Source organism: Bufo gargarizans, unplaced genomic scaffold, assembly GCF_014858855.1.
Source record: "Bufo gargarizans isolate SCDJY-AF-19 unplaced genomic scaffold, ASM1485885v1 original_scaffold_1579_pilon, whole genome shotgun sequence".
NCBI classification, from domain to species: domain Eukaryota; kingdom Metazoa; phylum Chordata; class Amphibia; order Anura; family Bufonidae; genus Bufo; species Bufo gargarizans.
The window spans coordinates 215,944-230,571 of record NW_025334421.1 but is presented as its reverse complement, the minus strand read 5'-3'; the positions used below and the strand labels follow the sequence as shown (position 1 = coordinate 230,571).

Genomic DNA, 14,628 nt, shown 5'->3' with positions numbered 1-14,628 from the left:
GTGTGCATGAGTCCTTAGGGATATTTTGACTGCATTTCTAGGCACGACTAATTATATATATACACAGTACAGACCAAAAGTTTGGACACACCTTCTCATTCAAAGAGTTTTCTTTATTTTCATGACTATGCAAATTGTAGATTCACACTGAAGGCATCAAAACTATGAATTAACACATGTGGAATTATATACAAGAGAATGCCAAGAGTGTGCAAAGCAGTAATCAAAGCAAAAGGTGGCTACTTTGAAGAACCTAGAATATGACATATATTTTCAGTCGTTTCACACTTTTTTGTTATGTATATAATTCCACATGTGTTAATTCATAGTTTTGATGCCTTCAGTGTGAATCTACAATTTTCATAGTCATGAAAATAAAGAAAACTTTGAATGAGAAGGTGTGTCCAAACTTTTGGTCTGTACTGTATATAGTGTATTGTACTAATTATAATGGCTATATAATGAGCTTTTCTCATTAGCGACACTCTCTCCGATGAAGCTGCACAGTTTATGGCAGTGACACAGCAGCGCTGTATGGTATTTGTTTTAACTGTTTTTCCAACTTGTGCACTTGCACTTTATTTGTTTTTGTTCATGTGATGTTGCATCACTTATGAATATATATGCAATGAATATGGGGCTTAAATAGTATCTATTCTGTAACTCCATTTGGAGCTTATATATGAAATCTCTTTATAAAAATCCTTTTATTTGCCTGTTTTATTGGTGTATTTCACCTTTCTTAGTTTTTATTGTAAACAGTGCTGTGGGGGAATTTTCTCACATATATGTATTTATGAGATCTTCAGGCTTTAATGACTTTTTAAAATCATCAAATAAAGCTTTATCAGTTTAAATTCAATGTACTTTCTTTCTTTGTGCTGTTGACTTTTCATACATGCTGATAGCACCTTTATGAATTGTATATTGGTGGTGCTCATCCTAGGTCATGTGAGTACATGCTGCAGCACTTACTTGAGTGCAGTTATCTTTTCTATAAGATCAGCAGGGGTGCCGAGAGTCTGGCCCCCTCTGATCTGATATTGAGGGCCTATCCCGAGGACAAGTTATCAATACTCTGAGGCTGGAATACCCAATTAAGGCAAGCTTCACATCTGTTGAGTTCCAGTGTAGGAACACAAAAACTCAGCACTTGATGGACATTAACAGCATCCTACAGACACCACTGATTATAATGCAGTGGCATTTTGTCCTGCTTTTTTGCCAAAATCTCCAGAACCTCTTTAGCAAACGTGACCCGAGTCTGAGCAATGAAAGAAATTGAACAGAAGACATCAAATATCCACAAACAAATGATGGGGGAAAATGATCAAAAACAGGTGTTTTACCCTGGCCATTGAAATCTCCATGCTGCCAGAAGATGCAAATAATTTGTGATGAGGAGCAGGCCTCATCACAAATTATACGCGTCTCCGGTTGTCCGTTTGCCAGAGTGAAATCAACAGCAGCTAGGAGCTGCAGTATATTTCTGTCTTCATTTGTGCCTGAAAACAGGCGCAACTGAAGAAAAATGTGGCAAACCCGCTGGTCCTGTCCCCTTTTTAGAAAAGTGACGAGGCTGGCATAGAAAGGGCACTTGTGAAAATATCTGTTGCAAGTTGCGTTAAAAAAGTTGTAAACATGTGGTTTGCAACTTTTTTACGCCACTTTACTGGCTCAGGGAGATGATAAATCTCCTATGTTCTCAAAATTCCTTTAAAACTTTACTTCCAGAGTCAACATTTGAACAAAGTCGATTATTACATAGACGAGTTAATGATAACTGAGTGACTAGCTTAGACTGGAATACGTAACCTGTAAGGATAGAGGATGACTTTCTTAACAAACATATTAAGAAGAGGTGAACATGGTTAGCAAAAAGCGTGTTTCTGGTATTGCACCTCAGGAACAGTCAGGGTGTATGAGATAAAAGCCTGAGCCCATTGGTGAGAGGACATTGTTCCTGGACAAGCTCTTCATATAACCCATTAATCAGCTCTATTCAGTCATTTCCTTCAGAGGCCTACAAGGAAATCCCCCATTACCGTTGGTAGACAAAAGCGCCCTGAGATATTTCTTACAGCTTTCTAGTACTGAATGTAGAGTAAATATTGAAGATGGAAATTAATCATAGACAACTTAATACATCATACTGGACTTTGTACTAGTCACGGATGAAGTTAGCTTACCAAACGAAGATCTCCAACCCCATGGACTACAACAGACAGGTTCTCCACAGGCGGACTCAGCTTTGTGGCTGCCATAGCTCTATCCTGATGGCCTCTCAGAAAATATGTCCCTGCTTTATCAGTTCTGCTGGTTTTTGCTGCACTTCAAAGAGTCGGGTTAAAGATTGATCTGAGCCTTCTGTTTGTCAGATTTGGCTTTAGCTTTTGACCCTGGTCCTAAAAGAGAAGAATGTTACTTTCTGCTTAGTAGGAGGAACTTATCATTTATAAGAGCCATGTATTAATTTGTAAGTTATCTTTTGCCAACATTCTGGCAAATATTAAAAGGAAAAGTGTTACAACACTGAAGGCTCCTGCTCTATATAAAGCGCCATTCATTAACTTCAAAGGAAAAAAAAAAAAAATAATAAGCTGTAAATTTCGATCTGAGTCAGTGTAACCCAAAATTCTCCATTAGTGATACCTTTTAAAAGTGTCAAATTTAGCTGGAAGCAGACGGCCATGTAAAGGTCAGCTTTACTTCTGTCTTCTGCAAAAATACCAGGTCTGTAAGGTTGGAATACCACTGCAGCATTGGATTGCGTTTATGGACAACAGCACCGAGGATATTACATGCCGTTCTACCAAAGTCAAAGCGGAACAACTACAACACAAACACACCAAAATCTGCACCAAAACTGAATCTGCATGTGTGAATCCAGCCTCAGGGCCCTTTTACTCTGCATCCTTTGCAGCTGGAATTTTGGTGTGGACTCCATGGTGTCCACTTCCACGGTTTTCAATGAGAGGCCACTTTGTCGTTCCTGCAGCTGGCAATTTAAAGCCGCGACCGCGCCAAGAAAGGACATGTCCTTTCTTGCTGCCGTGCCAGGACAGATGCCACTGGAAGCCATGGTGGCTGTCCGTTCACAGCTTAGCTCCATTCAGTGGGGCTGAACCGTGAGCAGGTTCACAGAACTCAACGTGAAAAACCTTGTCAGAAACCACAGCAGTTTCAGCCAGGGAATATGCAGCACATTTTGTCACGTGAACATACCTTATGGGTGACTTCACACACACTATGTTTGCAATGTTTTAAACACTTTCAAGTCTTTTCAGCTGCTGTTTTATTCTACAAGCATTTTTTTTATTTTGTAACATTTAAAACATGCACTTTTACAAGTGTTCCAAAAAATTACAGTACCAGCAAAGTGCATGACAATTCACAAATTCTCAACCACATGCTATGTAAGGCTGGGTTCACACTTCAGTTATTTGGTCAGTTATTTCCATCAGTGACCGCAAATGCGGTGAGTATTTTTTTATTTTTTTTTATGCCCACTTGGGGGACCTTACTAGCAGGAAGGAGAGCACTGCAGGGGCACTGAGGAACAAAAATACTGAAGGGGAATTTTTAGTTAATATGGTTGAAAAAAAAGACATAAGGCTACTTTCACACTAGTGTTTAAGTTTTCCCGTATTGAGATCCATCATAGGGGCTTAATACCGGAAAAAAAATGCTTCAGTTTTGTCCCCATTCACTGTCAATTGGACAAAACTGAACAGTACGGAATGCTCCAAAATGCATTCCGTTCCGCTTAGTTGCGTTCTCAAACCGGAGAGCAAACTGCAACATGTTGTAGTTTGCTTTCCGCACTGGGATGCCACAATAGAAAACAGATCCGTCCCCCATTGACTTTCAATGGAGTTCATGACGGATCCGTTCATAACAGATGCAGACGGTTGTATTATCAGTAACGGAAGCGTTTTTGCTGAGCCCTGCCGGATCCAGTAAAACGCTAGTGTGAAAGTCGCCTCAAGTCAATCAAGTTCAACCAAGGGATAGGGATAAAGTGGGGACGCAAATCCCATAATGAAATGAAACTAAGATTTCTACACATTTTCATAGGCATTAATGTTGTTTACTTTTAAGAATTTGTCTAAACCCTTTTTGAAACTGTTCCTGCTGTGACCACGTCCTCAGGAAATCTATTCCACAGCTTCACAGCTTCTTATAGTAAAAAATAATTTGGGAGGACATTACTCAAAAGGCTTAGTGAGAACTATGGGGGACATTACTGAGTGGCAGAGGTCGCAATAACGCCTGTACAAGCGTCAGACTGTGTAGGCCATTTTACTCCCTGGAAAAAGTCTAAGGCCCCTTTCACTCGGGCGAGTATTCCGCGTGGATGCGATGCGCAAGTTGAACGCATTGCACCCGCACTGAATACCGGCCCATTCATTTCTATGGGGCTGTTCACATGAGCGGTGATTTTCTCACATCACTTGTGCGTTGCGTGAAAATCGCTGTATGCTCTATCTTGTGTGTTTTTCACATAACGCAGGCCCCATAAAAATGAATGGGGTTGCGTGAAAATCGCAAGCATCCGCAAGCAAGTGCGGATGCGGTGCGATTTTCACACACAGTTGCTAGGAGACGATCGGGATGGAGACCCGATCATTATTATTTTCCCTTATAACATGGTTATAAGGGAAAATAATAGCATTCTGAATACAGAATGCATAGTAAAATAGCACTGGAGGGGTTAAAAAATAAATAAAAATTTTACTCACCTTAGTCCACTTGATCGCGAAGCCGGCATCTCCTTATGTCTTCATCTGAGCTTTGTGCAACAACAGGACCTGTGGTGATGTCACTCCAGGTCATCACATGATCCATCACCATGGTAAAAGATCATGTGATGACCGGAGTGACGTCACCACATCAAGTGGATTAAGGTGAGTTAAAAAAAATATATAATTAACCCCTCCAGCGCCATTATACTATGCAATCTGTATTCAGAATGCTATTATTTTCCCTTATAACCATGTTATAAGGGAAAATAATACAATCTTCAGAACATCAATCCCAAGCCCGAACTTCTGTGAAGAAGTTCCGGATTGGGTACCAAACATGCGCGATTTTTCTCACGCGCATGCAAAACGCATTACAACGTTTTGCGCATGTTCCCGCAACGCACCCGCACATTTTTCCGTAAGGGCCGTGTGAAAGAGGCCTAAGGCGTACCAACACGCCTCAGACTTTTCCCTGCCATTCATCAGTGCAGTGAGCGCTGTGAACGGCACGGGCAGCGCAGTAGTGATGTCCGGTTTATGAATGAATCGTTCTTTTGAATTGATTCAGTTCACTGAACCGGAGGAGTCGATTCCACTGACTGAGCTGATCCGTGTGAAACAGCTCAGTCAGATAGCAGAGCAGAGAGACGCTGGCAGCAGGGAGGAGCGTAATCTGATCCTAGAGTGGAAGCCAGCCCCGCCCCTCCCCGCCCACCTCGGCCTGCAACCAATCAGAGCTCAGGCAAGCAGCTCTGAGTCACACACTGTACAGGAGGGAGTCTAAGAATCGAATGAGTCACAGGTTAAAGGGAACCTGTCACCCAAAAATCGCCTATTAAGCTGTTTACAGTACCTTATAGTGCTGTATAGTCGTTTCCTGATGCACTTTTTGTTAGTTTTGCAGCATGTATGCTCAGTCAGAAATCGATGTTATATTCAGCTGCTGCCCCGTGCTTCAAGTCAGGCTTGAAGTCACGGGGGCAGCGGCCTCGGCGTCTTACATGGCCCTCTCCCCGCCCCCTGCCTCTGTGACTGACAGCCGAAATCCGATTCCGGGACCGCGCTCAACGGCCGCATGCGCAGTAAAGGGCGGCAGGAGCGCGGTCCCGGCTGCCGCGCGTACTACGCGCCGTCTTACTTTCGCCGCACTGCGCATGCGCCCGACATCCTGTATCAAACGCGCCCGCGCCCGGCATCTGGGCGCGGGCGCGTTTGATACAGGATGTCGGGCGCATGCGCAGTGCGGCGAAAGTAAGACGGCGCGTAGTACGCGCGGCAGCCGGGACCGCGCTCCTGCCGCCCTTTACTGCGCATGCGGCCGTTGAGCGCGGTCCCGGAATCGGATTTCGGCTGTCAGTCACAGAGGCAGGGGGCGGGGAGAGGGCCATGTAAGACGCCGAGGCCGCTGCCCCCGTGACTTCAAGCCTGACTTGAAGCACGGGGCAGCAGCTGAATATAACATCGATTTCTGACTGAGCATACATGCTGCAAAACTAACAAAAAGTGCATCAGGAAACGACTATACAGCACTATAAGGTACTGTAAACAGCTTAATAGGCGATTTTTGGGTGACAGGTTCCCTTTAAAAGAATCTAAAGATCCGACTAAGGCCTCATGCACACGACCGTTTTTTTTTAAGGTCCACAAAAACGGGGTCCGTAGGTCCGTGATCCGTGTCCATTTTTTCTTCCGTGGGTCTTCCTTGATTTTTGGATGATCCACGGACATGAAGAAAAAAATCTTTTGGTGTCCGTGCGGACCCAAACAGATTCGTCCTGACTTACAATGCAAGTCAATGGGGACGGATCCGTTTGACGTTGACACAATATGGTGCAATTGCAAACGGATCCATCCCCCATTGACTTTCAATGTAAAGTCAGGAGTCCCTATTATACCATAGGATCAGAGTTTTCTCCAATCCGATGGTATATTTTAACTTGAAGCGTCCCCATTAGAATATACTGTCGGATATGAGTTAGATCATGAAACTCAGATCCGACAGTATATTCTAACACAGAGGCGTTCCCATGGTGATGGGGACGCTTCAAGTTAGAATATACTACGAACTGTGTACATGACTGCCCCCTGCTGCCTGGCAGCACCCAATCTCTTACAGGGGGCTGTGATCAGCACAATTAACCCCTCAGGTGCCGCACCTGAGGGGGGTTAATTGTGCATATCATAGTCCCCTGTAAGAGATCAGGGGCTGCCAGGCAGCAGGGGGCAGACCCCCCTCTTTCCCTCTATTGAATTAAATTCATTGGTGGCCAGTGCGGCCCCCCTCCCTCCCTCTATTGTATTAATTTCATTGGTGGCCAGTGTGCGCCCCCCCCCCGGCCCCCCCTCCCTCTATTGTATTAGTTTCATTGGTGGCCAGTGTGCGGCCCCCCCGGCCCCCCTCTCCTTCCCTCTATTGTATTAGTTTCATTGGTGGCCAGTGTGCGGCCCCCCTCCCTCCCCCTATTGTATTAGTTTCATTGGTGGCCAGTGTACACCCCCCCGGCCCCCCCTCCTTCCCTCTATTGTATCAGTTTCATTGGTGGCCAGTGTGCGCCCCCCCCTCTATTGTATTAGTTTCATTGGTGGCCAGTGTGCGGCCTCCCCTCTTTCCCCCCCCCCCCCCCCCGATAATTGGTGGCAGCGGAGAGTTCCGATCGGAGTCCCAGTTTAATCGCTGGGGCTCCAATCGGTAACCATGGCAACAGGACGCTACTGCAGTCCTGGTTGCCATGGTTACTTAGCAATATTAGAAGCATCATACTTACCTGCTGCGCTGCCTGTGACTGGCTGGGAGCTCCTCCTACTGGTAAGTGACAGGTCTGTTCGGCGCATTGCTTAATGATCTGTCACTTACCAATAGGAGGAGCTCCCGGCCGGTCACAGACAGCGCAGCAGGTAAGTATGATGCTTCTAATATTGCTAAGTAACCATGGCAACCAGGACTGCAGTAGCGTCCTGGTTGCCATGGTTATCGATCGGAGCCCCAGCGATTAAACTGGGACTCCGATCGGAACTCTCCGCTGCCACCAATGATGGGGAGGGGAGGCAGCACACTGGCCACCAATGAAACTAATACAATAGAGGGAGGGAGTTGGGGCCGGGAATGGCAGCACACTGGCCACCAATGATACTAATATAATAGAGGGAGGGAGGGGGGGCCGCACACTTGCCATCAATGAAACTAATACAATAGAGGGAGGGGGGGGCCGCACACTGGCCACCAATGAAATTAATACAATAGAGGGAGGGAGGGGGGGCCGCACTGGCCACCAATTAAATAAAAACTAGGGAGGGGGGTTAATTGTGCTGATCACAGCCCCCTGTAAGAGATCGGGTGCTGCCAGGCAGCAGGGGGCAGTCATGTACACACCATGGGAACGTCTCTGTGAAAACTCAGCTCTGAAAAAGCTTTTATGCAGACGGATCTTAAAATCCGTCTGTATGAAAGTAACCTACGGCCACGGATCACAGACGCGGATGCCAATCTTGTGTGCATCCGTGTTCTTTCACGGACCCATTGACTTGAATGGGTCCGTGAACCGTTGTCCGTCAAAAAAATAGGACAGGTCATATTTTTTTGACTGACAGGAAACACGGATCACGACCGCTGATGAACAACGGTGCATTTTCCGAGTTTTCAACGGACCTATTGAAAGTCAATGGGTCCGCAGAAAATTACGGAAAACGGAACAACGGCCACGGATGCACACGGTCGTGTGCATGAGGCCTTAGTTAGAGACTCATTGGATTCTTTGAGTTAAAAGAGCCATCAGTCACTCGAACAGTTTACACTGAGGCTGATGACCAGGCTGCAGCAGTGATGAGGTTAAGGGACAGGCAGTCAGCAGAGAGATAAGAGAAGTAACAGGACACAGTTTAGATTATAGGTTGAATTAACCCTTTAGGGTCAAATTGGCTTCTCAAGGAGATATATACAGTACAGACCAAAAGTTTGGACACACCTTCTCATTCAAAGAGTTTTCTTTATTTTCATGACTATGAAGGCATCAAAACTGAATTAACACATGTGGAATTATATACATAACAAAAAAGTGTGAAACAACTGAAAATATGTCATATTCTAGGTTCTTCAAAGTAGCCACCTTTTGCTTTGATTACTGCTTTGCACACTCTTGGCATTCTCTTGATGAGCTTCAAGAGGTAGTCACCTGAAATGGTCTTCCAACAGTCTTGAAGGAGTTCCCAGAGATGTTTAGCACTTGTTGGCCCTTTTGCCTTCACTCTGCGGTCCAGCTCACCCCAAACCATCTCGATTGGGTTCAGGTCCGGCGACTGTGGAGGCCAGGTCATCAGGCGCAGCACCCCATCACTCTCCTTCATGGTCAAATAGCCCTTAAAGGGATTCTGTCACCTCCCCTAAGGCAAAAAACGATTTAAAACCAGCCATGCAGCACAGCTTACCTGGATTAGGCTGTGCTGTTCAATCTTGAAATCCGTCCAGCAGTTAGTTCAAAAAACGAGTTTGATCAATGAGGAAATGCGTCCTGAAGGTGCCCAGAGGGGCGTTTTTTTCTTCTGAGAGAGCCCAGTCCCGCCCCTTTTTCAGTGCCCAGCCCGCCTTCCTTTTACTTCCTAACCGCCGCCCCCAGCCTGCCACAGCCTCCCCTTCCTCTCCTCCCCCTCCCTCTTGCCGAACGAAGTCTCGCACAGGCGCAGTACCCACTGAGGGCTGCGCCTGTGCGATCATCAGGAGACTGAGGGCGGCAGCTTCATCTTCGTCACTGGGCATGCGCCGAGCCCAGTGACGTCCGATGCTCGCTCTTCCCTGCTGACTGAGGGAAGAGCGAGCATCGGACGTCACTGGGCTCGGCGCATGCCCAGTGACGAAGATGAAGCTGCCGCCCTCAGTCTCCTGATGATCGCACAGGCGCAGCCCTCAGTGGGTACTGCGCCTGTGCGAGAGTTCGTTCGGCAAGAGGGAGGGGGAGGAGAGGAAGGGGAGGCTGTGGCAGGCTGGGGGCGGCGGTTAGGAAGTAAAAGGAAGGCGGGCTGGGCACTGAAAAAGGGGCGGGACTGGGCTCTCTCAGAAGAAAAAAACGCCCCTCTGGGCACCTTCAGGACGCATTTCCTCATTGATCAAACTCGTTTTTTGAACTAACTGCTGGACGGATTTCAAGATTGAACAGCACAGCCTAATCCAGGTAAGCTGTGCTGCATGGCTGGTTTTAAATCGTTTTTTGCCTTAGGGGAGGTGACAGAATCCCTTTAATTTCAAAGTTTTCCCAATTTTTCGGCTGACTGACTGACCTTCATTAATTAAAGTAATGATGGCCACTCGTTTTTCTTTACTTAGCTGCTTTTTTCTTGCCATAATACAAATTCTAACAGTCTATTCAGTAGGACTATCAGCTGTGTATCCACCTGACTTCTCCACAACGCAGCTGATGGTCCCAACCCCATTTATAAGGCAAGAAATCCCACTTAAACCTGACAGGGCACACCTGTGAAGTGAAAACTATTTCAGGTGACTACCTCTTGAAGCTCACCAAGAGAATGCCAAGAGTGTGCAAAGCAGTAATCAAAGCAAAAGGTGGCTACTTTGAAGAACCTAGAATATGACATATTTTCAGTTGTTTCACACTTTTTTGTTATGTATATAATTCCACATGTGTTAATTCATAGTTTTGATGCCTTCAATGTGAATCTACAATTTTCATGTTCATGAAAATAAAGAAAACTCTTTGAATGAGAAGGTGTGTCCAAACTTTTGGTCTGTACTGTATGTTAAAGGCATTCCTTCTCCTGTCTCATTCAGTAGCTATGTAACTATTGAGACTAGCGCAGAGATGTGGCTGCTGCCTGACACAACCAATGACAAAGCTCCTTACAGTTAGGAGCTTAGTGATTGGTCAGTTTGAGCGGGCTGCCGGAGCTTATGGCACACCGCTCTGAAGTAAGGAAGGAGGTGCACGCGATCATCACTGGCAGGGTAAGTGGCCTTGCTGCAGCGCCTTGTTTTAACTTGTTCAGCCTCACATGCTGTATGAGCCTAATCCGGCTATGAACACATATGGATATGTGAGCTATAGCGGTGCTCGTCCGCAGTGTGCGCCCTGTCAGGGACCAGCCCTGCTAGTGGTAACTTTTCGGTAACGCCACATTTTGCACAGGTTACCCATAAGTGACGGCCGGCAGCATGGTGAGTGTTGTGTCACCGACAACATTTCAGTTTCCCACCCTTATCTGTAGTGTACAGCTCCTAATCTGCAGGCAGCGTGCGTCATGAGGACTGAGGAGTACAGTACAGCTGTTACCTATAGCAACCGGAGACAGCATGTTCTGTAATTAGAGGAAGCAGCCACAGTCTGTTCATAAGTCATAACCCCCATCAGCCACATTACCCCCAGAACAGGACAAACCCTTTAAACCTCATGAAATCACTGTAACAGTGTCCTCAGTGGTGCCGACCTCTCAGCGCAACAGTGACCTCAGTGGTGCCGACCACTCAGCGCAACAGTGACCTCAGTGGTGCCAACCTCTCAGCGCAACAGTGACCTCAGTGGTGCCAACCTCTCAGCGCAACAGTGACCTCAGTGGTGCCAACCCCCTCAGAGCAACAGTGACCTCAGTGGTGCCAACCTCTCAGCGCAACAGTGACCTCAGTGGTGCCAACCTCTCAGCGCAACAGTGACCTCAGTGGTGCCAACCTCTCAGCGCAACAGTGACCTCAGTGGTGCCAACCTCTCAGCGCAACAGTGACCTCAGTGGTGCCAACCCCCTCAGAGCAACAGTGACCTCAGTGGTGCCAACCTCTCAGCGCAACAGTGACCTCAGTGGTGCCAACCTCTCAGCGCAACAGTGACCTCAGTGGTGCCAACCTCTCAGTACAACAGTGACCTCAGTGGTGCCAACCTCTCAGCGCAACAGTGACCTCAGTGGTGCCAACCTCTCAGCGCAACAGTGACCTCAGTGGTGCCAACCCCCTCAGAGCAACAGTGACCTCAGTGGTGCCGACCACTCAGCGCAACAGTGACCTCAGTGGTGCCGACCTCTCAGCGCAACAGTGACCTCAGTGGTATGACCCCCTCAAAGCAACAGTGACCTCAGTGGTACCGACCCCTCTGCGCAACAGTGACCTCAGTGGTATGACCCCCTCAAAGCAACAGTGACCTCAGTGGTATGACCCCCTCAGAGCAACATTGACCTCAGTGGTATGAACCCCTCAAAGCAACAGTGACCTCAGTGGTACTGACCCCTCAGCGCAACAGTGACCTCAGTGGTGCCGACCCCTCAGCCCAACAGTGACCTCAGTGGTACCGACCCCTCAGAGCAACAGTGACCTCAGTGGTACCGACCCCTCAGCAGTACCGACCCCTCAGCGCAACAGTGACCTCGGCTAAATTTAAAATTGTCTAAATTTGCTATTTATGCATGGTAGACAGTTCTAGAGTACTAGTAATGGTTTCCCTGCATAAATAGCAACTCCTTAATGTGATGTAGGCCGTCGTATTAACTATTTGAATTACTGTAACTTTCGTACTCCTCATCGGCTGAAAATACTGATCAAAAATGGTAAGAGGAGTATTTTTACTCTTCCAGAAAAAATGCAGCGTGACCTCTGCTGGGGGGCAATGTGAGGGATATTACTGGGGAGAGCACTGTGAGGCTTGTTACTGGAGAGACACTGTGGGGTACATTTACACTGTGGGGCAGTGTGGGGGACACTACTACTGGCTGGGCACTGTGGAGGTCATTACTACTGGAGGGGCACTATTACTTCTGTAGGGGCACTGTGGCAGCATTATTGAGGGTACTCTAGGGGAATTTTTTATACTGGGGAAAGTATAAGGGACATTACTGGGGACTGAGGCACCACAGTGGACATTACCAAGGCATTTTTTTTTATATGAGGGCACTATATGGGGCATTACAGCAGGATTTTTTGTTCAGGGGCATTATTACTGGCAGAACTATAAGATAAGATAACATAATGCTTTAATAGTCCCATAGTGGGGAAATGCATGTGATACAGCACCACCAAAGCAGGACAGAGAGTACAAAAAATCCAAAATAAAGGCATTACAGTGACAGTATAAAAAGTAAAAAACAAGGGGTATAAATATCACAGCTTAACAAATTCAATCTCTGAATGGAATGATAGCCGCAGTGGGGCAGAGGTACTTTAATATAAAGCAAGGGTCAATACTGGAGGAAGATTTAATACCAAGGATTAAAGCCAGCATTTAGGCATCCGGGCCTTGGGATCCAGCCAGCTAGAATAGCTGAGGGGACAGTGCAGCATAGTACTGCGAAGCATTAACTGTTTACCCTACAAGTATCTTCCAAGATTTATACCTGCCATATTGTGAAGTGAACCTGCTGTGCATTTGTGATATAAGGGACTGCATCATTATCAACTGTAAACTGTCTGTACAAAGTTGGACTGTTCTTATCAAGTAAAGCAACGTTTGGTTTACCATCTGTGTACTCTATTACTACTCCTACAAATCGGTGTGCCACCGTTACAGGCACTGGCGTCACGATCCTTAAAGGGACCTTGCCCCAGGCACTCAAAATACCTGCAACATCCAGGGCACCTCACACACCATCAGGCCTGGTCCCAATTTACAGAGTGTGCCCCAGAGGAACTAGTGTCTACCTCTCCTTCACTGCCGCATGCCTGCCCAGGGTTCCCCTCTAAAAAGTGAGTAACCCTCGATTGCCCATAACCGTGACCTCACTATCGCAATACCCTGCAGGTCTGGCGTGCTGAACATCTCCTTAGTCTTCACAGCATTGATCCTAAGGTGGTTCGGCTGGCACCAATCCACAAATTCCCAAGTCATTTGTCTGTACTCCATGTCATCCTTGTCTGTGAGGAGGCCCACTATTGGTGAGTTATCAGTGAACTTCTGTAAGTAGCAGCTAGATGAGTTCTACCTGAAGTCTACAGTGTGCAGTGTAAATAAGAAAGGAGTAAGAACGGTACCCTGAGGTGCCCCTGTATTAGAGATCAGTGTCTGACAAACAGTCCCGGACTCTCACATACTGAGGTCAGTTTGTCAGGCAGTCTCGGATCCAATTGGAAAGATGGTGGTCCACTCCAACAAGATCCAGCTCGTCTCTTAGTAGCCTTGGTTGTATGGTGTTTTTCCAGACTTCATTAATGTTTTTCTGATCCACTTGCTCCTTCATCTTCCCTTTATATCTGACTTCCCCCTCTCTGATTTGACGCCTCAGCTGCTTTTGTGCATCCCTCAGCTTTTCCTTGTCGCCTGACCTAAAGACTTTTATATCAGGGTTAATCCAGGGTTTGTCGTCAGAAAAGCACCTCACCATTTTTGTGGGTACCATGTTGTCCACACAAAAGTGATGTAGTCTGTTATGCAGTGTGTGAGACCTGTCCATTTCCTCCCCATAGGAATCCTGCAGTTTTGCCCATGCCCATGTTGTGTTGAAACAATATCCTCACTGTACAGCCGACATTTGGTTCTCTACGCACTAGTGGTTTGTATACAGGTAGAAGATACACCAGATTGTGATCTGATCTTCCCAGGAGCGGTACGGCTGATGAGTTATATGCCTCCTTATGTTGGCAAAGAACCAATACAGTGTTTTATTGACTTCAATAACGCTTTATTGACTTCAATGACTTCAATCAACGCTGATTGCAGCACCTATGAGGCAAGACAGAGGGATGTGGCTCCCACTGCCTTTCGATCAGAACCCCCACAATTTTATTTTTAAAACCGCAGGGGCTCAGATCGGTTACCATGCTGTGAAAATCCCATTCACCCTTATAGATCTCTATTAGGGTGAATAGGACAAGGGATCAAAAGATCCCATGTTCTAGACCCCCATGTAAAATAGAACTGGCTTAGTTCCCCATAGTATCCTATCAGATTCCATTTTTCATTGTGGA

General features: G+C 46.6%; 1 protein-coding gene across 1 annotated transcript in view; it reads right to left on the bottom strand.

Moving 5' to 3' along the window:
• The window catches only part of SORD (sorbitol dehydrogenase), a 72,479-nt gene that overhangs the window by 49,800 nt on the left and 8,051 nt on the right, over nucleotides 1-14,628 (bottom strand). The window contains exon 2 of the mRNA XM_044274223.1: nucleotides 2,190-2,405. Coding sequence (XP_044130158.1) covers nucleotides 2,190-2,264 — 75 coding nt within the window. The 5' untranslated portion in view covers nucleotides 2,265-2,405. The remainder of the gene's footprint in view (nucleotides 1-2,189; nucleotides 2,406-14,628) is intronic.